The sequence below is a fragment of the Artemia sp. Qi Xiang Cuo genome, unplaced genomic scaffold (genome assembly GCF_049724085.1).
Source record: "Artemia sp. Qi Xiang Cuo unplaced genomic scaffold, ASM4972408v1 HiC_scaffold_22, whole genome shotgun sequence".
In the NCBI taxonomy this organism is placed as follows: Eukaryota; Metazoa; Arthropoda; class Branchiopoda; order Anostraca; family Artemiidae; genus Artemia; species Artemia sp. Qi Xiang Cuo.
The window spans coordinates 7,234,362-7,260,842 of NW_028297431.1; the positions used below are offsets into that span (position 1 = coordinate 7,234,362).

Below are 26,481 nucleotides of genomic sequence, written 5' to 3' on the forward strand. Positions count from 1 at the left end.
GCCTCTCAAACATGACCATCTTCGGACATTGAGACTAGAAAAACTTTTTGGTGTAATCAAAGACCCCCCGAAGAACCTCCCTCTCAATCTCTGCTTCGAGCTAATGCGATCAGACAAATCTATTAGAAATCATGGGTCGTATGTGAAGCCAGGGACTACTCCCAAAAATAAATTTAAAAAAAACATTTGAATTATCCCTCCACAATGATGAAATAAATCCAAATTCACGTTCACAACTATGCTAAAAATTTGAAACAATACGAATAGTTGGACTATTTCAACTCTTTATGATATCATCAGGGCGTTGACCTTAATTGACATCCCCCTGCAACAAATTTGAAGCCGTAAGCGTAATATTGGTAAACCTTACACGTACCCGGGGTGGGGGAGGGGGTTCTAGGCTTATTCATTCCAAAAACTCCCAATTTTTATCCCGTTTTCCATGTTTACTAGTTTGTCACGCTATTCGCTTCTTTCTCCCTTTTTTACTATTCTGTTGAGAGTTCCCCTTCCAGGAAAAAAAAATCCTAGGGTAAAATAGTGTAATGAGGCACACAAGTAAGCACAATTTTGCTCTGGAGAGGGGCACAACTTGAGAAAACATCACAATATTCGGAAAATAGGAGAAATTTTACAATTTAGCAAAATCTAACAATTTTGGTACGAAGAGTGGGCCCAATCCCCCCAGAGGCGCATCCAGAGGGGTTCGAGGGGGGGCGCACGCCCCCTAGCATAGTCTAAAGTTGTGTCATTTACTTAATTAACTCAAGTTTGTGTTAATTAAACTTGTTCCTAACGCAAGTTTATCGGATCAACCTATTTAGCCCCCCCCCCTAAAAAAATCCTGGATCCGCCCCCGAACCCCCCCCCCCCTCAACGTAAACCCTTGCAACACATTATACAGAACTGTTTTAAACAAATGCAGTTTGAATTCAAGTGACGTGTTTAGTTAAAATTTATATTTTGAGAGAAAAAGGGATACTTACTCGACTGTCAAAACAGATATTTGACCAACATCTTCAGACAACAAAATGGAGAGAATTTCTTCCCGATAAAGTGACAGAAACGCTTTTAGAAACAAATCTGGAAATAGGAATCAAATGAAAAAATCGCGATTGTGCTAAAAAAAAAACGCAGAAAAATTGTTCTGCGAACAGCGGAACATTTTTTCTGCAAACAGCAAGATAAAATATTCATGAGCACAAGTTCAGAAAAACATTCAGGAACAAGTTTTTCAGGATGAGATCAACTAACTCTAAAAACACTTTGGCAAGAATCAATACAGTTTAATCTACAAATTTAGACTTGGCTTCTTATTAGAAATTGTATTAGAAAAACTAGTTTTTCTAACCCAAAGTAAGGAGCAACATTAAAACTTAAAACGAACAGACATCATTACGTATATGAAGGGGGTTGCCAACTCCTCAACACCTCGCTCTTCACGCTAAAGTGTTTCAGTACTTAAAAAAAAATTCTTATTGTTATAATTAAACAACCCTTTTGTTTCAGGAGTCGATTTTAAAGAATTGCGACGAAATTTAAACTTGTCCGTTTTAAGTTTTAATGTCACTCTTCGTATTCATTTGAAAAAGATTGTTTTTTTAATTAGTTTTGGTCCACTTTTCATTTAATTAAAATAATCAAATTATAGACTATAATGCTTATAATATATATATATATATATATATATATATATATATATATATATATATATATATATATATATATATATATATATATATATATATATATATATATATATATATATATATATATATATATATATATATATTACATATAAATGTTTATAATAATAATATATAATAAAACATATTTCCTTGATATTTGTCTTTATTTATCAACAGTTACCATTGTCATAAGTTGTATAGGCTGTAAAATACTTATACTTTTTGTTGTGATCTCGAAAAGTGCCATTGGTTAAGTATCAAACTGATTAAGTATCGTTGGGAAAAGTATAGGTTGAATCAATTCCATTTCTTTGTAGCATTCTATACCGTGTAAAAAGTCTCAGCTCCCCATCCCTCTCCTCCTCCATTTTATAGCTCATTGTGTTTATCTCACAAATTTTGAAATTTCTTTGTATAGCCTTTTTTGAATAAATTGCGTTTTTATTTTTTACTCACTAGACTAAACTGTCTTCTTGTTTTTAAGTGGTTCAATTCCGTTAGAAATCCTTTGAGTTTTAATTGTTTTTTCCTTTTTACTGTTTTTACAATTTTTGACATTTTGATTTTTTTTTTTTTTAGCCAACTTTACTCTATTTGGGTGTTTTTAGGTGTTTATTTAATATTAATTAATTTTCAAGAAAAAAAAATTATATCAAATTAAAAATAATTTAAACAATAATATATAATTTAAATTGGTGTTATGCGAAAATTCGAATGCTAAGCAATTATTAATTAAAAAAAAAAGATAGATATGTCAAAAATCGACAGCCACCCCCTGGCCTAATAACACCTTGTCTTGATTGATATATCCGTAATAGTTGCACTTCTCTGTTAGCAAAAGAACCTGTTCCTTTTTCTGAAAATAGGGATTCGGATTCTATTTGCATCTTATAATGGAATATTTGTAAATCGTGTCTTCACCAAACTTGGTTTTCTGTGTTAAAATACTTTAAAGATTTTACGCAAAGAAAACGTCCTTTAAAGAAATCCCGAAGCACCATCACCCTCTTCTGCTGCAAAAAACCCCAGCTGATCCAAAGTTACGACTGAACATTCGAATTTTGCGTGAAACATTATTTTAATCCCAAATTTTAGTCCTTAGGCTAAGCAGAAAAGCTTAAAAATTAGACATACATATATACAACTAACACATAGTCTAATGACACTTTCAAACAGTTCGTCTTCAAACGGGGCGGACAGTAAGTAAGGAGTGATGCAGCACAATAGTAACCGAAACTCTAAGAAACAGAGCATTGATAATATTGGATACATTAAAAGAATTGAATTTTGATGTTTATTCAAAATATGTAAAATTCACCAAGTTTCATGTTACCCATCCAAAGTTACGAGCGTGAGAAAATTTGCTCAAATTCTGAAAAAGGAGGAAAACACCTCCAAAACATCAAGCGATCTTAATGAAAATCACATCCTCATTATTTAAAAAAAGATCAGAAACTAAATTAAAAAACAAGTTTTTTCAACTGAAAGTAAGGAGCAACATTAAAACTTAAAATGAACTGAAATTATTACGTATATGAAGGAGATTGCCCTCTCCTCAATACCTTGCTCTTTATGTTGTTTTTTTTTTAAATTTTATAAAAGCTTAATAATCTAATTATACGGCCCTTGTGTTTCAGGAGCAATTCTTAAATAATTGGAACAGAAAGTCAAACTTTAGCATAAACAATGAAGCACTGAGGAAGTAGTACCCTCTTATATACATAAAACTTTCTGTTTGTTTTAAGTTTTAATGTTGCTCCTTACTTTCAGTTGGAATTTTTTTTATTTTAATTTCAATTAAAAATGGACAGAAATGAATAAAGAAAACATTATCCAAAAAAGTGTTTTAAAGCTCCTGGTTCGCCGATTTCAGCTTATTGCTAAAGAATAGCAAGGGTCTAACCTCAACATTTTTAATGAAAATATACTTTTTTTTAATTTTGTAATGAAATTTTAAATTTTAAAATTTTAAATTTTTTAATGAAATTTTTAATTTTTAATTTTTTAAAGAAAAATTTCAGCTTATGGCTAAAGAATAGCAAGGTTTAACTTCTACGTTTTTAATGAAAAATTTACTTTTTTTTATTTTTTTAATTTTTTAATGAAATTTTTAATTTTTAAATTTTTTATTTTTTGATGAAAAATTTCAGCTTATTGTTAAAGAATAGCAAGGGTCTCTCCGTTTTTAATGAAAAATGTACTTTTCTTTAATTTTTAAATTTTTTAATGAAATTTTAAATGTTTAAATTTTTTAATAAAAAATTTCAGCTTATTGCTAAAGAATAGCAAGGGTCTAACATCTAAGTTTTAATGAAAAATGTACTTTTATTTTATTTATATATTTTTTAATGAAATTTTAAATTTTTTTAATTTTAAATATTTAATGAAAAATTTCAGCTTATTGCAACAGAATAGCATGAAAAATGTACTTTTTTTAATCTTTAAATCTTTTAATGAAATTTTAAATTTTTGAATTTTAAATTTTTTTAATGAAAAATTTCAGCTCATTGCTAAAGAATAGCAAGGGCCTAACCTGTATGTTTTTAATGAAAAAATTTACTTTTTTTAATTTTTAATTTTTTAACGAAATTTTTAATTTTTTAATTTTTAATAAAAAATTTCAGCTTATTGCTAAAGAATAGCAGGGGCCTAACCTCTACATTTTTAATGAAAAATGTACTTTTCTTTAATTTTTAAACTTTTAAATGAAATTTTAAATGTTTAAATTTTTAATAAAAAATTTCAGCTTATTGCTTAAGAATAGCAAGGGTCTAACCTCTAAGTTTTAATGAAAAATGTACTTTTCTTTAATTTTTAAATTTTTTAATGAAATTTTAAATGTTTAAATTTTTTAATAAAAAATTTCAGCTTATTGCTAAAAAATAGCAAGGGTCTAACATCTAAGTTTTAATGAAAAATGTACTTTTATTTTATTTATATATTTTTTAATGAAATTTTAAATTTTTTTAATTTTAAATATTTAATGAAAAATTTCAGCTTATTGCAACAGAATAGCATGAAAAATGTATTTTTTTTAATCTTTAAATCTTTTAATGAAATTTTAAATTTTTAAATTTTAAATTTGTTAATGAAGAATTTTAGCTTATTGCTAAAGAATAGCAAGGGTCTAACCTCTACGTTTTTAATGAAAAATGTACACTGAAAACCTGTGTAAGTGAAAAATACAACACTGCATTTTGAAAACCTGTGTATAACTCTTGAATAAGACCGAAATGGATGGCTTTCGCTAGTAATTGAGCCAGAGCCTGCAGTGTGCAAGTTGGAGTGGGGTTTAATAGCCTCTGCCAACTGCAACTGTATATCTATTGGAGATACATCAGAGATGGTGGAGTTTCATGGTCATTGTCGAATTATAATTTGCGTCAAAAAACATATCAGCAGTCGATATAGCCATATATCAAAAACAGTAAATGGACAGTTTATTAAAGGGTAACATTGTACGTGTACACATAATTCGGAACAAGGACAGAAGTTTCTATAAAGGCAAAAAAGTGAAAGCTAAAATGTTAATAAATTCAAATAAATAATCAATACAAAATTAAAAAAAAACATAAATTAAAGAAAATCTTATTGAAAACAAAATATATTTTAAACAGTTTTTCTTTTATTATAGCAATGAAAAATTAAATAATGAAGAAGAAGGATTTAGAAGAAGAAGGATTTATTGACAAAACATATAAACAAAAATTATGGCTACTTTCCTTTAAAAGCAAAGCTTGTCCGTGGGGGAGGTAGAGAAAACAAAATCCTTAAAACAAAGAATACTTGGCCACCGACACCACTAATACCATCACACTAAACAATAAATACAAAATAATATCATATATTATACTTCCTCTGGGAACACCATATCAACAAAACCCCCACAATAAATAAATCAATTAATCAGTCAAAACTCATATTCAGCAAAAAGCAGTTCCTTAATGATTTTTCTAAAAAAATTGCAGTCACCAATAGTCTTAATATCACTATTCAAACTATTCCATTTCCGCGTACCTCTATAAAAAACAGAAAAACATGAGCGGGAAGATATACCTCTAGGTACACAGAAGCCCGCGCTACCCCTTGTATCATGAGAATGAACAGTAGACCTAATGGACAATAGTAGTAAGGGCATAATAGATTGAAAACTTACATTCAAGCGTACATTCACGCCTACAAGAATATGGTCAAAAGTGTAATAGATTGAAAACTTACACGCACTTTCACAAGCCTGAGGGATGGATATGTGTGTAGGTTTTCAATGAATTGGGTTACCAGGGTCATTTGCCTGCCAAGAGGAACGAGTATAACTTGATTGGTGATTAGGATTTGAATATTTTTTAGGATAAATCCGTGGTCATTCATCTGTAAGTTGATTAGTAGGTTTTTTTTTTAAACTTGGCTAATAGGTTTTTAAACCTATTACTACGAACGCTACATGCATTCCATTTTTGGAACTAGGAGCGAGATTGTGTGATGCTATAAGACTGGTTTCGTTTAATGGGTTCATTAATAGAATAAATTATGTTTTTTGAATAGGGTAATTACGTATTTAGTTTACGATATTTGTGAATTTTTTTTTTGCGAGAAGATATTTTAGTAAAGGTATTGTGACGGTTAATAATTCCTCATGGGTAATTAAAAAATGAGATGCTTGCATCAAAAATACAAAGAATAAGCTCAGATACTTAATAGATTTGACGTTTACAAGAGACATTGCTAAAAGTATTCAATAGCTTAATTGAAAAGTAACGATAGAATGATATTGTGACTTGACCTAGCTTTACCTCGCCGATGTGGTCTGTATAATACATAAGTAACGTTTGACAAATTTTGTCAATTTAAAAAGAAATGGCTGAAAAGTGTTTTGAGGGGTATGGGGTTGCATGGAGGGGTGAGTTGCACGAGGGTTCAGTTAAAGGGGATACAGTTGCACGGGGGTTTCGGTTATACACGGGGTTCAGTTACAAGGGGGGTTCAGTTGCACGGGGGTTGAGTTAAATGGGAATTGAGTTCCACGTGAGTAGTGCTTTGTCATGGTTTAGCCGTGAGGTCCCTTACCACAACCCCAAAGGGCCCCGATCCCCCCACCCCAGCCCCGAAGGAACCCCCGGTCCTCAAGGGTTCTCTAGGCCCCCGCAGGGGCCGTGGTTTACCTTGTAACTTGTACATTCTCTTGATTTTCAAAGTTCCGTTTGAAGGACGCTGTTTTTTTACGGGGGCTCAGTTAAAGGGGATACTATTGCACGGGGGTTTCGGTTATACAGGGGTTCAGTTACAAGGGGGATTCAGTTGCACGGGGGTTGAGTTAAATGGGAATTGAGTTCCACGAGAGTAGTGCTTTGTCGTGGTTTAGCCGTGAGGTCCCTTACCACAACCCCAAAGGGCTCCGATCCCCCCCCCCCCACCCCCCAGGGACCCCCCCGTCGTCCAAGGGTCTATAGGATACCCAAGGGGCCGGGGGTTACCGTGTAACATTGAAATTCTCTTTAATTTCAAAGTTACGTTTGAAGGACTATGTTGTTTTTCGGGGGGGTAAGTTACAGGGGATACTGGTGCACGGGGGGTTCGGTTAGACAGATGTTCAGGTACAAGGGGGATTCAGTTGCACGGGGGTTGAGTTAAATGGGAATTGAGTTCCACGAGAGTAGTGCTTTGTCGTGGTTTAGCCGTGAGGTCCCTTACCACAACCCCAAAGAGCTCCGATCCCCCCCCCCCAACCCCCCACGGACCCCCCCAGTCCACAAAGGGTCTCGAGGCGCCCAAAGGGGCCGGGGGTTACCTTGTAACTTTTACATTCTCTTGATTTTCAAAGTTCCGTTTGAAGGACGCTGTTGTTTTACGAGGGTTCAGTTAAAGGGGATACAGTTGCACGGAAGTTTCGGTTATATAGGGGTTCAGTTACAAGGGGAATTCAGTTGCACGGGGGTTGAGTTAAATGGGAATTGAGTTCCACGAGAGCAGTGCTTTGTCGTGGTCTAGCCGTGAGGTCCCTTTCCACAACCCCACAGGGCTCCGATCCCCCCCCCCCCCCCCCGCAGGCCCCCCCCCGGCCTCCAAGGTTCTCTAGGCTCCCAAAGGGGCCGTCTGTATCTCTGTGATCTGATTGAATTGTCGCCGACAATGAGATTTAATCGCTGCTAAGCCTATTGTTATTGCGAAAGGGATTACTCAATTTACTTTTTAGTGTTAAATGACAAATTTCCAAATACGATCATTTTGAAAAGCAGACAAAAAAAATTGGTTTGTTCCCTCATTTCTGTAGGGCAGGAGATAACTTAATTTACTTAGACAATGAATGATATTAATTAGTGATTGATTGTATCAGTGGAAAAAAAAGGATTAAACTGATTAACAGTTAAGGTAACCCCAAAGGAGCTGTTAACTGAGGTAATTTGTTATAAATTTGAAAAATACCTAACGACGAATCGGAAATGGTTGATTAACATTTGCAAAAAAAGGGGTAATGGGATTTACGAATTGGAGGAGATGGAGTGGTTATGCACTGTATAATAAACAAGTGATGTTTTGGAGAGTATTGTCAATTTAAATAGGATCTAACGTTCCCCGAGGGGTTTAGTTAAATTGGGTTGAGTTGCACGAAGGTTCAGTAGTACGAGAGTTCAGTAGCACAAGGGTTCAGTTGTACAGGGTTTCGGTTATACAGGGGTTTAGTTACATGGAGGGATTCAGTTGAACAAGGGGGGACTTTGGGCAGTGTGTGTCTCTTTAGGCTGTGTGTCTCTTTGGGCAGTTTGAATCTTTATGGTCTGTGTGTGCCTCTTTTGGCTGTTTGTGTCGTTTTGGGCTTTGCGTCTATCTTTGGTCTGTATGTGTGTGTCTCTTTGGGACGTTTGAATCTTTTGGTCTGTATGTGTCTGTATGGGCGTTTAATTTTTTGGTCTGTGTGTGTTTATTTTTGGATTTTTCGTGTATTTTGGCTGTGTGTCTAGTTTGACAGTTTTATTCTTTTTGATCTTTTTGTGTCTCTTTTAGCGGCTTGAGTCTTTTTTGGGCTGTGTTTGTCTCTTTTGGCTTCTGTTTTTTTTGGCTGTTTGTGTTTCTTTGGGCTATGTGTGTCTCCTTGGGCTGTTTGAGTCATTTTGGTCTGTGTGTGTCTCTTTAGGCTGTATGTCTCTTTGGCCAGTTTGAATCTTTTTGGTCTGTGTGTGTTTCTTTTGGCTGTTTGTGTCTCTTAGAGGCCATGTGTGTCTCTTTGGGCAATGTGTCTCTTTGGAGGGTTTGAATCTTTTTGATATGTATGTGTCTGTATGGGCGTTTTTTTTGTCTATTTGAGCTGTGTGTGTGTATATTTGGGGTTTGTGTGTCTCTTAGGACTGTGTGTATGTCTATTTAGCCTGTGTGTGTCTCTTTGGGCAGTGTGTGTCTCTTTAGGCTGTATATCTCTTTGGGCAGTTTGAATCTTTATGGTCTGTGTGTGCCTCTTTTGGCTGTTTGTATCGTTTTGGGTTTTGTGTCTCTCTGTTGGATGTGTGCTTCTCTTTGGGCCGTGTACGTCTCTTTGAGCTGTATGTGTCTCTTTGGGCTGTGGGTGTCTCTTTGTGATATATGTGTCTCTGTAGGCTGTGTGTGTCTCGTTGGGCTGTGGGATCTTTTTGGGGTGTCTGAGTCTTTTTGGTCTATGTTTGTCTCTTTGGACTGTTTGTGTCTCTTTGGGGTGTGTATCTGTTTTTGGGCTTTGTGTGTCTCTTTGAGCTATGTGTCAATACGTTTAAGCAATAAATATCTTTAAGCTTAACCCGTCTTTATTCTTTAGAATAGTTCTATTGTAAGCAAGTAACAAACTCTTTCCTGAAGTCACCTCTTGAATACACAATGCAGAAACTTCATTTAAGAAACTATGAAAAAAATGTAAGTAAGTAACAAATTCTTTCTTGAGGTCACCTCTTGGATACACAATACAGAAATTTCATTAAAGAAATTATGAAAAAATTGTAAGTAAATAGCAAATTCTTTCTTGAATTTACCAGCTTGATAGACGAAAAGACATTTCGTTCAAGAAATTATGAAAAAATTCTAATTAAGTAACAAACTCTCTTGAAGTTACCTCATGGATACACAATGCAGAAATTTCATTTAGGAAATTATGAAAAAATTGTAAGCAAGTAACAAACTCTTTCATGAAGTCACCTCGTGGATATGAAAAAATTGTTAGTAAGTAGCAAATTCTTTTTTGAATTCACCTGCTGGATAAACAAAAAAAAAGACATTTGGTTCAAGAAACTATGACAAAATTCCAAGTAAGTAACAAACTCTTTATTATTTTCATGACTTAGATACATGATGTAGAAATTTAATTCAAGAAATTATGAAAAAAATCTCAGCAAGTAACAATTTCCTTCTTTAGGTCAACTTTTGTGTAGAAATTTAATTCAAGAAATTATGAAAAAATTCTCAGTAAGTAACAATTTATTTCTTGAAGTCAAGTCCTGGGTTTTCATTCAAGAAATTATGACAAAATTCTAAGTAAGTAACAAACTATTTATTGTTTTCACGAGTTAGATATACGATGTAGAAATTAAATTCAAGAAATTATGAAAAAATTCTCAGTCTAATTATCAAATTATTTCTTGAATTCACCTGTTGTATAAACAAAAAGAAATTTCGTTCATGAAATTATGAAAAAATTATAAGTAAGTAAAAAAATCTTTATTGTTTTCACGATTTAGATATACGATTTAGAAATTTAATTTCAAGAAATCATGAATACATTCTCAGTCAGTAACTTTTTATTTCTTGAAGTGAACTCGTAAGTAACAATTTAATTCTTGAAGTCAACTCTTGGATACACAATACGGGAATTTTATTCAAGAAATTATTAAAAAACTATAACTAAGTAGCAAATTCTTTCTTGAATTCACTTGTTGAATAAACAAAAAGACATTTCATACAAGAAATTATGACAAAATTCTAAGTAAGTAACAAACTCTTTATTGTTTTCACGAGTTAGATATAAGATGTAGAAATTAAATTCAAGAAATTATGAAAAAATTCTCAGTCTAAGCAGCAAATTCTTTCTTGAATTCACCTGTTGGATAAACAAAAAGACATTTCATTCAAGAAATTATGACAAAATTCTAAGTAAGTAACAAACTCTTTATTGTTTTCACGAGTTAGATAAACGATGTAGAAATTAATTTCAAGAAATTATGAAAAAATTCTCAGTAAGTAACCATTTCTTTCTTGAAGAGATATCCAAAAAGTTGGGTTGATCTAGGTTGACTTAGAGTGGCGCGCCACTCTAAGTGAACCTAGATCAACCCAACATTTTGGATATCTCTCTCACTATGACTCTGTTTGTGTGTCGTGTCTGTGCGTGTCTCGTCTCTATGTGTGTGTGTCATCTCTGTGGGTGCGTTGTCTAAAAAACCAGTCTGGTTGAAAACGTGGAGTTTTCGTACTGCTCACTTTTTGCAATGTGTAGGAAGCAGTGGGGAATCCCCGCTCATTTGGAAAGGTGCCAAGGAAAGGCATGCAGATAGCATGTAGTTTCAATACGTGTTTTGTCACGTTTCTTGAATGAAGTATCTGTACTGTATATTCAAGAGGTGAAATCAATAAAGAGATTGTTACTTACTTACTTACAAATACATTCATAATTTCTTGAATGAAATTACCGTATTGTGTATCTAAGAGTTGACTTCAAGAACAAAATTGTTACTTACTGAGAATTTTTTCATAATTTCTTGATTTAAATTTCTACATCATGTAGCTAAGTGAAAATTGTTTGTGATAAAGAAAAAAAAAGTTACTTACTTGCGATTTTTTCATAATTTCTTGAATGAAGTATCTGTACTGTATATCCAAGAGGTGGAATCAATAAAGAGTTTGTTACTTACAAATATTTTCATAATTTCTTGAATGAAATTTCCGTACTGTGTATCCAACAGTTGACTTCAAGAAAGAAATGGTTACTTACTGAGAATTTTTTCATAATTTCTTGAAATTAATTTCTACATCGTCTATCTAACTCGTGAAAACAATAAAAAGTTTGTTACTTACTTAGAATTTTGTCATAATTTCTTGAAGGAAATGTCTTTTTGTTTATCCAACAGGTGAATTCAAGAAAGAATTTGCTACTTAGACTGAGAATGTTTTCATAATTTCTTGAATTTAATTTCTACATCGTTTATCTAACTCGTGAAAACAATAAAGAGTTTGTTACTTACTTAGAATTTTGTCATAATTTCTTGAATGGAATGTCTTTTTGTTTATTCAACAAGTGAATTCAAGAAAGAATTTGCTACTTAGTTACAATTTTTTCATAATTTCTTGAACGAAATTCCCGTATTGTGTATCTAAGAGTTGACTTCAAGAAAGAAATTGTTACTTACTCAGAATTTTTTCATAATTTCTTGAATTAAATTTCTACATCATGTAGCTAAGTGAAAATTGTTTGTGATAAAGAGAAAAAAAGTTATTTACTTGCGATTTTTTCATAATTTCTTGAATGAAGTATTTGTACTGTATATCCAAGAGGTGGAATCAATAAAGAGTTTGTTACTTACAAATACTTTCATAATTTCTTGAATGAAATTTCCGTATTGTGTATCTAAGAGTTGACTTCAAGAAAGAAATTGTTACTTACTGAGAATTTTTTCATAATTTCTTGAAATTAATTTCTACATCGTATATCTAACTCGTGAAAATAATAAAGAGTTTGTTACTTACTTAGAATTTTTTAATAATTTCTTGAACGAAATGTCTTTTTGTTTATCAAACAGGTGAATTCAAAAAAGAATTTGCTACTTAGACTGAGAATTTTTTAATAATATATTGAATTTAATTTCTACATCGTATATCTAACTCGTGAAAACAATAAAGAGTTTGTTACTTACTTAGAATTTTGTCATAATTTCTTGAATGAAATGTCTTTTTATTTATTCAACAAGTGAATTCAAGAAAGAATTTGCTACTTAGTTACAATTTTTTCATAATTTCTTGAATGAAATTCCCGTATTGTGTATCCAAGAGTTGACTTCAAGAAAGATATTGTTACTTACGAGTTGACTTCAAGAAAGAAATAGTTACTTACTGAGAATTTTTTCATAATTTCTTGAAATTAATTTCTACATCGTTTATCTAACTCGTGAAAACAATAAAGAGTTTGTTACTTACTTAGAATTTTGTCATAATTTCTTGAATGAAATGTCTTTTTGTTTATACAACAGGTGAATTCAAGAAAGAATTTACAACTTAGACTGAGAATTTTTTCATAATTTCTTGAATTTATTTTCTACATCGTATATCTAACTCGTGAAAACAATAAAGAGTTTGTTACTTACTTAGAATTTTGTCATACTTTATTGAATGAAAACCCAAGAGTTGACTTCAAGAAAGAAATGGTTACTTACTGAGAATTTTTTTCATAATTTCTTGAATTAAATTTCTACACAAGAGTTGACTTCAAGAAGGAAATTGTTACTTGCTGAGAATTTTTTCATAATTTATTGAATTAAATTTCTACATCGTGTATCTAAGTCATGAAAACAATAAAGAGTTTGTTACTTACTTGGAATTTTGTCATAGTTTCTTGAACGAAATGTATTTTTTTTGTTTATCCAGCAGGTGAATTCAAAAAAGAATTTGCTACTTACTAACAATTTTTTCATATCCACGAGGTGACTTCATGAAAGAGTTTGTTACTTGCTTAAAATTTTTTCAGAATTTCTTAAATGAAATTTCTGCATTGTGTATCCATGAGCTAACTTCAAGAAAGAGTTTGTTACTTACTTAGAATTTTGTCATAATTTCTTGAACGAAATGTCTTTTTGCTTATCCAGCTGGTGAATTCAAGAAAGAATTTGCAATTTACTTACAATTTTTTATAATTTCTTAAATGAAATTTCTGCATTGTGTATTCAGGAGGTAACTTCAAGTAAGAGTTTGTTACTTACTTAGAATTTTGTCATAATTTCTTGAACGAAATGTCTTTTTGTTTATCCAGCTGGTGAATTCAAGAAAGAATTCGATATTTACTTACAATTTTTTCATAATTTCTTTAATGAAATTTCTGTATTGTGTATCCAAGAGGTGACCTCAAGAAAGAATTTGTTACTTACTTACATTTTTTTCATAGTTTCTTAAATGAAGTTTCTGCATTGTGTATTCAAGAGGTGACTTCAGGAAAGAGTTTGTTACTTGCTTACAGTAGAACTATTCTAAAGAATAAAGACGTGTTAAGCTTAAAGATATTTATTACTTAAACGCATTGACACATAACTCAAAGGGACACACAAAGCCCAAAAAAACATACACAGCCCAAAGAGACACAAACCGCCCAAAGAGACAAACATAGACCAAAAAGACTCAGACACCCCAAAAAGACACACAGTCCAACGAGACACACACAGCCTAAAGAGACACACATATCACAAAGAGACACTCACAGCCCAAAGAGACACATACAGCTCAAAGAGACGTACACGGCCCAAAGATAAGCACACATCCAACAGAGAGACATAAAGCCCAAAACGACACAAACAGCCAAAAGAGGCACACACAGACCATAAAGATTCAAACTGCCCAAAGAGATATACAGCCTAAAGAGACACACACTACCCAAAGAGACACACACTGTCTAAATATACATACACACAGTCCTAAGAGAAAAAAAAAGCCCAAATAGACACACACACAGATAAAAGATAAAAAAACACGCCCATACAGACACATACATACCAAAAAGATTCAAACCCTCCAAAGAGACACACATTGCCCAAAGAGACACACATGACCTCTAATAGACACAAACAGCCAAAAGAAACACAGACAGACCAAAAAGATTCAAACTGTCCAAAGAGACATACAGCCTAAAGAGACACACACAGACCAAAATGACTCAAACAGCCCAAGGAGACACACATAGCCCAAAGAAACACAAACAGCCCAAAGAGACAGAAGCCCAAAGAGACAAACACAGCCCAAAAAAGACTCAAACAGCTCAAAGAGACACAAACAGATAAAAAACACTAAAACAGTCAAACTATACACACAGCCAAACTATACGAAAACAGCCAAACGAAACACCCAAAGACAAAAAAAATACACTCCCATACATAAACATACAGAACAAAAGATTCAAACTTCCAAAAGATACAAACACATAGAGACATAAGATATACGCAAAGCCCAAAACGACACAAACAGCCAACAGAGTCACACACAGACCATAAAGATTCAAACTGCCCAAAGAGACACACAGCCTAAAGAGACACACACTGCCCAAAGTCCCCCCTTGTTCAACTGAATCCCTCCATGTAACTGAACCCCTGTATAACCGAAACCCTGTACAACTGAACCCCTGTGCTACTGAACTCTCGTACTACTGAACCTTCGTGCAACTCAACCCAATTTAACTAAACCCCTCGGGGAACGTTAGATCCTATTTAAATTGACAATACTCTCCAAAACATCACTTGAGAATTATACAGTGCATAACCACTCATCCCCTCCAATTCGCAAATCCCATTACCCCTTTTTTTGCAAATGTTAACCAAGCATTTCCGATTTTTCGTTAGGTATTTTTCAAATTTATAACAAATTACCTCAGTTGAAAGCTCCTTTGGGTTTACCTTAACTGTTAATCAGTTTAATCCTTTTTTTTCTACACTGATACAATTAATCACTAATTAACATCATTAATTGTCTAAGTAAATTAAGTTATCTCTTGTCCTACAGAAATGAGGGAACAAACCAATTTTTTTTTTGTCTGCTTTTCAAAATGATCATATTTGGAAATTTGTCATTTAACACTAAGAAGTAAATTGAGTAATCCCTTTCGCAATAACAATAGGCTTAGCAGCGATTAAATCTCATTGTCGGCGACAATTCAATCAGATCAAAGAGACACAGACGGCCCCTTTGGGAGCCTAGAGACCCTGGGAGGACGGGGGAGGTCCTTGGGGGTGGGGGTGGGGGGATCGGAGCCCTTTGGGGTTGTGGAAAGGGACCTCACGGCTAAACCACGACAAAGCACTACTCTCGTGGAACTCAAATCCCATTTAACTCAACCCCCGTGCAACTGAATTCCCCTTGTAACTGAACCCCTATATAACCGAAACTCCCGTACAACTGTATCCCCTTTAACTGAACCCTCGTAAAACAACAGCGTCCTTCAAACGGAAATTTGAAAATAAAGAGAATGTAAAAGTTACAAGGTAATCCCCGGTCCCTTTGGGAGCCTAGAGAATGTTTGTGGACGGGGGGGTTCCTTCGGGGTGGGGGTGGGGGGAGCGGAGCCCTTTGGGGTTGTGGTAAGGGACCTCACGGCTAAACCACGACAAAGCACTACTCTCGTGGAACTCAATTCCCATTTAACTCAACCCCCGTGCAACTGAATCCCCATTGTAACTGAACACCTGTATAACCGAAACCCCCGTGCAACTGTACCCCCTTTACCTGAACCCCCCGTAAAACAGCAGAGTCCTTCAAACGGAAATTTTAAAATCAATAGAATGTACAAGTTACAAGGTAAACCCCGGCTCTTTTGGGAACCCAGAGAATCTTTGAGGACTGGGGGGTTTCTTCGGGGTTGGGGTGGGGGGATCGGAGCCCTTTTGGGGTTGTGGTAAGGGACCTCACGGCTAAACCACGACAAAGCACTACTCTCGTGGACCTCAATTCCCATTTAACTCAAGCCCCGTGCAACTGAATCCCCCTTGTAACTGAACCCCTGGATAACCGACACCCCCGTGCAATAGTATCCCCTTTAACTGAACCCCCGTAAAAAAACAGAGTCCTTTAAACGGAACTTTGAAAATAAAGAGAATGTAAAAGTTACAAGGTAACTTCCGGCCCCTGTGGGGGCATAGAGACCCTTTGAGGACCGGGGGGTTCCTTGGGGTCTGGGGTGGGGGGATCGGGGCCCTTTGGGGTTGTGGTATGGGACCTCACGGCTAAACCACGACAAAGCACTACTCTCGTGGAACTCAATTCCCATTTAACTCAACCCTCGTGCAACTGAACCCCCCTTGTAACTGAACCCCGTGTATAACCGAACCCCCCCGTGCAACTGTATCCCCTTTAACTGAACCCTCGTATCCCTCCCCCCTCCCTGCAACCCCATACCCCTCCCAACAAGATTAAGACAATTATGTTTAAAATTACAATATTTTTAAAACGTTAATTATTTATTATACATACCACATCGGCGAGGTAAAGCTAGGTCAAGTCACAATGTCATTTTATCGTTACTTTTCAATTAAGCTATTGAATACTTTCTAGCAATGTCTCTTGTAAGCGTCAAATCTATTAAGTATCTGAGCTTATTCTTTGTATTGTTGATGCAAGCATCTCATTCTTTAATTACCCGTGAGGCATTCTTAACCTTCGCAATACCTTTACGCAAATATCTTTTCGAAAAAAAAAATATTCACAAATCTCGTAAACTAAAGAAGTAATTACCCTTTTCAAAAACATTAGTTCTTCTATTAATGAACCCATGAAACGAAACCAGTCTTATAGCATCACACAATCTCGCTCCTAGTTCCAAAAATGGAATGCATGTAGCGTTCGTAGTAATAGGTTTAAAAACCTATTAGCCAAGTTTAAAAAAAAAACCTACTAATCAACTTACAGATGAATGACCACGGATTTAACCTAAAAAATATTCAAATCCTAATCACCAATCAAGTTATACTCGTTCCTCTTGGCAGGCAAATGACCCTGGTAACCCAATGCATTGAAAACCTACACACATATCCATCCCTCAGGCTTGTGAAAGTGCGTGTAAGTTTTCAATCTATTACACTTTTGACCATATTCTTGTAGGCGTGAATGTACGCTTGAATGTAAGTTTTCAATCTATTATGCCCTTACTACTGACAATAAACCACCAAAAGAACGAGGCTGAACATCCTGCTGCAGTCCAAAAATAAACCACAATACATAGAACTCACGAAGGCATGCAGCCGGCAAAATTTTTAAAGTTGGGTAAATTTCTCAAACAGACATACGTAGAGATATTCCGACTAAATTCCTTACTGCATGATTTTATAGAACTCTTACTGGTTTTAGGGTAGAAGAAAAAGTAGAGAGCCAAATACTTGAACAATAAAGTATATACGGGTGTATTAAAGAAAAATAAAGATAGCGAAGGACAGATTTGGGGAAACAATGTAGGAGTTTCTTCATTATACCTAGATTTCTTGCCAGAATTTAGCTAGTTAAAGTTACATGTTGCTTAAAAGATAAAGTTTCATCTATTACAATCCCAAGGTATTTAAAAGACGCAGTCCGTTTTATAACGCCATTGGGCATATCTAATTCCTTGAAATCTAATTCCATGCTCAAATTTCCAGGAATTCTTTTTTTATATGAGTATACTCGAAACAATTAATTTGTTTCATTAATATATTATGCAAAAGGCTTTCATCAAGACATCGTTCCTATTAAGTTGTTTCCTTTCAAATCAGAGGCAACGCTGTAGCGTTGCCTATAGTAAAGGCCATACGGCTCCAATGTTTTATTATTATTATTTATTATTATTTTTTTCACAGAGGCACTTCATATGGAAGGGGTTGTCGTAAAAACTTCAAAGGGGGATCATTCGATTTGAAATCGAGAGTTCTAGTGCCATTTTTAATCTTAGAAAATGATTGGCGGGCAACTCGCCCCCCCCCCCCACGCCCATCATTCCCCCAGACACATTCAATCAAAATTTTGAGATGGCCATTTTGTTCAGCGGAGTTTATTTGTAAATAAAAAATATGTTTTTGAGGAGCAAACTACCCCATAACCCTCAGGGCATGTATTGTAAGTTAGGCCCTGGGGGCATGTGAGGTTTTTATAGAAGGCGTTGTCGTATAAACTTCAAAACATGCTCATTCGATTGGAAATTAAAGGGATTGGGCCCTTTTTAATAATCGAAAGTGATTGGAGTATAACTATCAACCCCCCCCCCAAGCCCATCATTTCCCCGAACACATCCAATCAAGATTTTGAGATAGCCATTTTGTTCAGCGTAGTTGATTTCCAGATAGAAAATATATCTTTGAGGAGGACACTCCCCCACAAGCTTCGGGGCAAGGATTTTAAGTTATACCCTGGGGGCATATAAGGTTTTTATAGAAGGCTTTGTCGTAGAAGCTTCCAAACAGGCTCATTCGATTGGAAATCGAGAGTTCTAGTGCCCTTTTTAATAGTAAAAAATGATTGGAGGGCAACTAGCCCCCCCCCCAACGCCCATCATTCCCCCAAAGACATCCAATCCAAATTTTGAGATAGCCATTTTGTTGAGCGTAGTTGATTTCCCGATAGAAAATTATTTTTGAGGAGGATACTCCCCCAATACCCTCAGGGCAAGGGTTTTAACTTATGCCCTGGGGGCATATAAGGTTTTTATAGAAGGCGTTGTCGTAGAAACTTCAAAACAGGTTCATTCGATTGGAAATTAAAGGGCTAGTGCCCTTTTTAATAGTCGAAAGTGATTGGAGTGTACCTAGCCCCCCTCCCCCCCCCCGCCCATCATTTCCCCAAACACCTCACATCAAAATTTTCAGATAGCCATTTTGTTCAGCGTAGTTGATTTCCAGATAGAAAACATATTTTTGAGTAGGACACTCCCCCACATCTCTCAGGGCAAAGGTATCAACTTATCACCTGGGGGCATACAAGGTGTTTCTTGAAGGTGTTGTGGTATAACCTTAAAAACAGGCTCAATCTTTTGTTAATTGAAGGGCTCGTGCTTTGTTTGATAGTCGAATTTTATTGAAGTTCAACTAGCCCCCCCCCCAAATCCATCATTTTCCCACACACATCCAAACAAAATTTTGAGGTAGCCATTTTGTTCAGCGTAGTTGATTTCCAGATAGAAAATATGTTTTTGAGGAGGACACTCCCCCAGAACCTTCAGGGCAAGGGTTTTAAGTTATGCCCTTGGGGCATATAAGGTTTTTATAGAAGGCATTGTCGTAGAAACTTCAAAAAAGGCTCATTCGATTGGAAATTCAAAAGGATAGTGCCCTTTTTAATAGTCGAAAGTGATTGGAGGGCAACTAGTCCCCCCCCACGCCCATCCGTCCCCAAAAACATCTAATACAAATTTTGTGATAGCCAGTTTGTTCAGCGATTTTCATTTTCAAATAGGAAACATGTTTTTGAGGAGGACAATCCCCCACAACCCTCAGGACAAGGGTTTGAAGATATGCCCTGGGGGCATATAAGTTTTTATAGGTGTTGTCGTAGAAACTTCAAAACAGGCTCATTCGATTGGAAATTAAAGGGCTAGTGCCCTTTTTAATAGTCGAAAGTGATTGGAGGGCAACTAGCTCCCCATCCCACGCCCATCATTTCCCTAAACACAACCAATCAAACTTTTGAGATAGCCATTTTGTTCAATGTAGTTCACTTTCAGATAGAAAATATGTTTTTGAGGAGGACAATCCCCGACAACCCTCAGGACAAGGGTTTTAAGCTATGCCCTGGGGGCATATAAGGTTCTTTTACAAGGCGTTGTCATAGAAACTTCAAAAAAGGCTCATTAGATTGGAAATTCAAAGAGATAGTGTCCTTTTTAATAGTCAAAAGTGATTAGAGGGCACCTAGCCCCCTCCTCCTACACCCATCATTCCCCCACACACATCCAATCAAAATTTTGAGATAGCAATTTTTGTTCAGCATAGTTGATTTCCAGATAGAACATATATTTTTGAGGAGGACACTCCCCCACAACCCTCAGGGCAAGGGTTTTAAGTTATGCCCTGGGGGCATATAATGTTTTTTATAGAAGGTGTTGTAGTAGAAACTTCAACACAGGCTCATTCGATTGGAAATTCAAAGGGCCAGTGCCCTTTTTAATAGTCGAAAGTGATTGGAGGGCAACTAGCTCCCCCTCCCACGCCCATCATTTCCCTAATAACATCCAATCAAACTTTTGAGACATCCATATTGTTTAGGCTAGCTGCTTTCGTAATATAACATATGTTTTTGACGAGGAAAATCCCTCATAACCCTCAGGGCAAGGGTTTTAAGTCATGACCTGGGGGCATATGAGGTTTTTATAGAAGGCGTTGTCGTAGAAACTTCAAAACAGGCACATTTAATTGGAAATTCAAAGGGCTATTGCCCTTTTTAATAGTCGAAAGTGATTGGAGGGCAACTAGCCCCCCCCCCCAAGTCCATCATTCCCCCAAACACATCCAATTAAAATTTTGAGAGAGCCATTTTGTTCAGCGTAGTTGATTTCCAGATAGAAAATATGTTTTTGAGGAGGACAATCCCCCACCACCCTCAGGGCAAGGGTTTTATTTTATGCCATGGGGGCATATAAGGTTTTTATAGAAGGGGTTGTCTTAGAAAATTCAAAACAGGCTCAGAGTGCCCTTTTTAATAGTCGACAATGATTGGAAGGCAACACGCCCCCCCCCCCCCACGCCCATCATTCTCCCAAACACATCCAATCAAAATTTTGAGATAGCCATTTTGTTCAGCGTAGTTGATTTCCGGATAGAAAATATATTTTTGAGGAGGATACTCCCCCACAACCCTCAGGGCAAGGGTTTTAAGTTATGCCCTGGGGGCAGATAAGGTTTTTATAGAAGGCGTTGTCTTAGAAACTTCAAAAATGGATTATTCGATTGGAAAATAAAATCTAGTGCCCTTTTTAATAGTCGAAAGTGATTGGAGTGTAACTAGCCCCCATCCCCCCCACGCCCATCATTTCCCCAAACACATCCAATCAAAATTTTCAGATAGCCATTTTGTTCAGCGTAGTTGATTTCCAGATAGAAAATATATTTTTGAGGAGGACAATCCCCCAAAACCCTCAGGGCAAGGGTTTTAAGTTATGCCCTGGGGGCATATAAGGTTTTTATCGAAGGTGTTGTCGTAGAAACTTCAAAAAAGGCTCATTCAACTGGAAATTCACAGGGCTAGTGTCCTTTTTAATAGTCGAAAGTGATTTGAGGGCAACTAACCCCCCTATCATGCCCTCCTTTTCCCCAAACACATCCAATCAAACTTTTAAGACAGCCCTTTTATTAAACGTAGTATTAAGTTCTGGAAATTAGGTCTTTTAGGATTACAACTCCCCCAAAGTCCTTAGGGCAAGGGTTATAATTTAAGGATTCTCTGAATCCTTCATATTATTTCTTACGAAAGGGATACTCGTATAAACTTTAGAGAGGGCTCATTTGATTGAAAATTGAAAGTTCTTGTTCACTTTTTAAGAGTCAAAAGAGATTGAAGGGCAACTAGCCCCTTTACCTCCTCCACGCCCTAAAAGAAACAGATAAAAATTTTGAGATAGACATTTTTTTAAAATAGTTCAAAGTTCTTATAAAAAAAAACTCCGGTGTCGAAACAGCCCACCAGGGCCCAGGGGTAGGCGTTTTAAGTTATGCCCTGGGGCATAACTTATTAAAGGGGGTTTATAACTTATGGAAAGGGGTTTTGTATGGGAAGAACACATAGGAAATCTATTATAATTATCCAATTATAAGGTTAAAATACATACTCTGTGATAGATGCAAAATTGCTTTGGCACACAAACTCCTAATAAGGTCAATTCCAAACAGTTGTGATCCCTTTGTGTCAATAAGTGAAATGGTCTAAACCCCCTTATTGGAGCTATTTTTCAATCCATTCATTGTTGTCAATCGCTGTCCACAAGTTATGCAAGCTGTCTATTGTTCATATATAAGGTTTTTATCAAAGAGGTAATCGTATAGACTTTGAAAAAAGCCTCATTCCATTTAAATTAAAAGTTCTAGATCCGTTTTTTGAAGTCATGAATAATCGGACAGTAAGACCCCCCCCCCCAAGCCATAAAAACTTGAAACTTTTTGCAATCAAAAACGAACAAAATTTAATTAAAAAAAAACTTTCCGAAAAATAAGTTTTTAAAAGAAAATTAAAGTTCATTTTAAACTTAAGCTCAGCAGATAAAAATACCTGTTAAAATTCAAACTCAAAACCACCAGAAATTACTATTAAAGAATAAATAAAACCCAAAACGAACAGAAACTAAATAAACGATCGTAGCAAAAAACATACAACAAGTAATAATATAAATCAATAAATAAATCTTAAAGCGAGTAATGCTTAGATTGAATATGAAAATCAGTAGTATTGATATACACAGTCCGGAACCTACAGGAAAACCTAGAAGACCATGCACACTTTGAAACCTACATTCAACCCTACAAGAATATGGTCAAAAGTGTAATAGATTGAAAACGCCTACATGAAAACTTACATTAAATTGCGCAAGGAAAACCCATGCCTGAGACATTAAACTTAAGCGTGAATATTTTAAAAGTTGGCTCACTATAATGCATGTTATGAAACTAAAGTCAAGGTTTTTTAAACTTGGCAAGGTTTAATGTGGTCAAACATGTTTTGAGAGTATGGTCGTAATAATGTAATTTAAGCAGACAGGTTTTTTCTGTTATTAATAAGAATTTCATAACAATGTACGTCATGAGTTCACGTGCAAAATTTTTTTCTTAAAATAACTGGTATCTTATAAAGTAGTCAAACATGTTTTGGGGAGTATGCACGAAATTATGTAACTCGACCAGAGTGGTTTTTCGAGGTAACATCCGTTTTTATTCGTCCTTGAAATTCCGTATAAAAAACGTATTTTCTATAATTTTCTTACAAAAACTAGTTTTTACGGTAAAAAGAATCGTTACAGTTTAATTTTTACGGAAATGGCTTATTTTCGTTCCAAGGTTGGGTTTTTTTTTAACCAACGGTTCACACTTAACCCAGCGAAATGTATTTTCTATCATTTTATTACAAAAACTAGTGTTTAAGGTAAAAAAAAGATTAATATTTTAGTTTTACGGAAATGGCTTATTTTCGTTCCAAAGCTGAGCTTTTTCATAACCAAAGGTTCACATTTGACCCAATGAAATGTATTTTCTATAATTTTCTTACAAAAACTAGTGTTTACGGTCAAAAAAGCTTTATAGTTTAGTTTTTACTGAAATGGGTGTTTACGGTCAAAAATGCTATATAGTTTATTTTGTAAGGAAATGTCTTATTTTCGTTCCAAATCTTGGCTTTTTCATAACCAAAGGTTCACATTTTACCCAAAGAAAATGTATTTTCTATAATTTTCTTACAAAAACTAGTGTTTAGGTTCAAAAAAGCTGTATAGTTTAGTTTTTACGGAAATGGCTTATTTTCGTTCCAAAGCTGCGCTTTTTCATAACCAAAGGTTCACATATGACCCAGAGGAATGTATTTTCTATAATTTTCTTACAAAAAATAGTTTTTAATGTAAAAGAAAAGCTTTATAGTTTAGTTTTTACGGAAATGGCTTATTTTCGTTCCAAAGCTAGTCTTTTTCATAACCAAAGGTTCACATTTCACCCTAAGAAATGTATTTTCTATAATTTTCTGACAAAATCTAGTGTTTACGTTCAAAAAAGCTTTATAGTTTAGTTTTTACGGAAATGGCTTATTTTCGTTCCAAAGATGGGCTTTTTCATAACCAATGGTTCAAATTTGATCCAAAGAAATGTATTTTCTATAATTTTCTTACAAAAACTAGTGTTTACGGTCAAAAAAGCTTTATAGTTTAGTTTTTACGGAAATGGCTTATTTTCGTTCCAAAGCTGGGCTTTTTCATAACAAAAGGTTCACATTTGACCCAAACACATGTATTTTATATAATTTTCTTACAAAAAACTAGGGTTTACGGTCAAGCTGTACATTTTAGTTTTTACGGAAATGGCTTATTTTAGTTCCAAGGCTTGGCTTTTTCATAGCCAAAGGTTCACTATTGACCCACAGAAACGTATTTTCTATTATTTTCTTTCAAAACTTGCTTTTACAGTAAAAAAGGATTGATAGTTTAGTTTTTAAGGAAATGGCTTATTTTAGTTCCAAAGCTTGGCTTTTTCATAACCAAAGGTTCACATTTGACCCAAAGAAATGTATTTTATATAATTTTCTTACAAAAACTAGTGTTTACGGTCAAGCTTTATAGTTTAGTTTTTACGGAAATGGCTTATTTTCGTTCCAAAGCTTGGCTTTTTCATAACCAAAGGTTCACATTTGACCCAAAGAAATGTATTTTCTATAATTTTCTTACAAAAACTAGTGTTCACGGTCAAGCTTTATAGTTTAGTTTTTACGGAAAGTGATTATTTTCGTTCCAAAGCTTGGCTTTTTCATAACCAAAGGTTCACATTTCACCCAATGAAATGTATTTTCTATAATTTTCTAACAAAAGCTAGTGTTTACGGTAAAAATATATTTATAGTTTAGTTTTTACGGAAAGGGGTGTTTACGGTCAAAATAGCTTTATATTTTAGTTTTTAAGGAAATTGCTTATTTTCGTTCCAAAGCTTGGCTTTTTCATAACCAAAGGTTCACATTTGACCCAAAGAAATGTATTTTCTATAATTTTCTTACAAAAACTAGTATATACGGTCAAAAAAGCTTTATAGTTTAGTTTTTACGGTAATGGGTGTTTACGGTCAAAAAAGATTTATAGTTTAGTTTTTACGGAAATGGCTTATTTTCGTGTCAAAGCTTGGCTTTTTCATAACCAAAGGTTCACATTTGACCCAAAGAAATGTATTTTATATAATGTTCTTACAAAAACTAGTGTTTACGGTCAAAAAAGCTTTATAGTTTAGTTTTTACGGAAATGGCTTATTTTCGTTCCAAAGCTGCGCTTTTTCATAACCAAAGGTTCACATCTGACACAGAGAAATGTATTTTATATAATGTTATTACACAAAATAGTGTTTACGGTAAAAAAAAAGCTTTATAGTTTAGTTTTTACGGAAATGGCATATTTTCGTTCCAAAGCTAGGCTTTTTCATAACCAAAGTTTCAAATTTCACCCGAAGAAATGTATTTTCTATAATTTTCTTACAAAAACTTGTTTTTACGTTCAAAAATGCTTTATAGTTTAGTTTTTACGGAAATGGCTTATTTTCGTTCCAAAGCTGGGCTTTTTCATAACCAAAGGTTCACATTTGATCCAAAGAAATGTATTTTCTATAATTTTCTTACAAAAACTAGTGTTTACGGTCAAAAAAGCTTTATAGTTTAGTTTTTACGGAAATGGCTTATTTTAGTTCCAAAGCTTGGCTGTTTCATAACCAAAGGTTCACATTTGACCCAAAAAAAATGTATTTTCTATAATTTTCTTACAAAAACTAGTTTTTAAGGTAAAAAAAAGCTTTATAGTTTAGTTTTTACGGAAATGGCTTATTTTCGTTCCAAAGCTGCGCTTTTTCATAACCAAAGGCTCACATCTGACCCAGCGAAATTTATTTTCTATAATTTTCTTACAAAAACTAGTGTTTACGGTAAAAAAAAAGATTTATAGTTTAGTTTTTACGGAAATGGCTTATTTTAGTTCCAAAGCTAGGCTTTTTCATAACCAAAGGTTTTATTTTCGTTCCAAATCTTGGTTTTTTCATAACCAAAGGTTCACATTTGACCCAAAGAAATGTATTTTCTATAATTTTCTTACAAAAACTAGTGTTTACGGTCAAAAAAGCTTTATAGTTTAGTTTTTACGGAAATGGCTTATTTTCGTTCCAAAGCTGCGCTTTTTCATAACCAAAGATTCACATCTGACCCAGCGCAATGTATTTTCTATAATTTTTTTACAAAAACTAGTGTTTACGGTAAAAAAAACTTTATAGTTTAGTTTTTACGGAAATGGCATATTTTCGTTCCAAAGCTTGGCCGTTTCATAACCAAAGGTTCACATTTGACCCAAAGAAATGTATTTTCTATAATTTTCTTACAAAAACTAGTGTTTACGTTCAAAAAAGCTTTATAGTTTAGTTTTTAC

The 26,481-nt window shown here is 34.5% G+C and overlaps 1 protein-coding gene across 1 annotated transcript in view; it reads right to left on the reverse strand.

The window, feature by feature from the left end:
• Nucleotides 1-26,481, reverse strand: part of LOC148939104 (uncharacterized) — a 43,711-nt gene that overhangs the window by 5,423 nt on the left and 11,807 nt on the right. Inside the window, exon 2 of the mRNA XM_089107314.1 lies at nucleotides 987-1,083. Coding sequence (XP_088963440.1) covers nucleotides 987-1,083 — 97 coding nt within the window. The remainder of the gene's footprint in view (nucleotides 1-986; nucleotides 1,084-26,481) is intronic.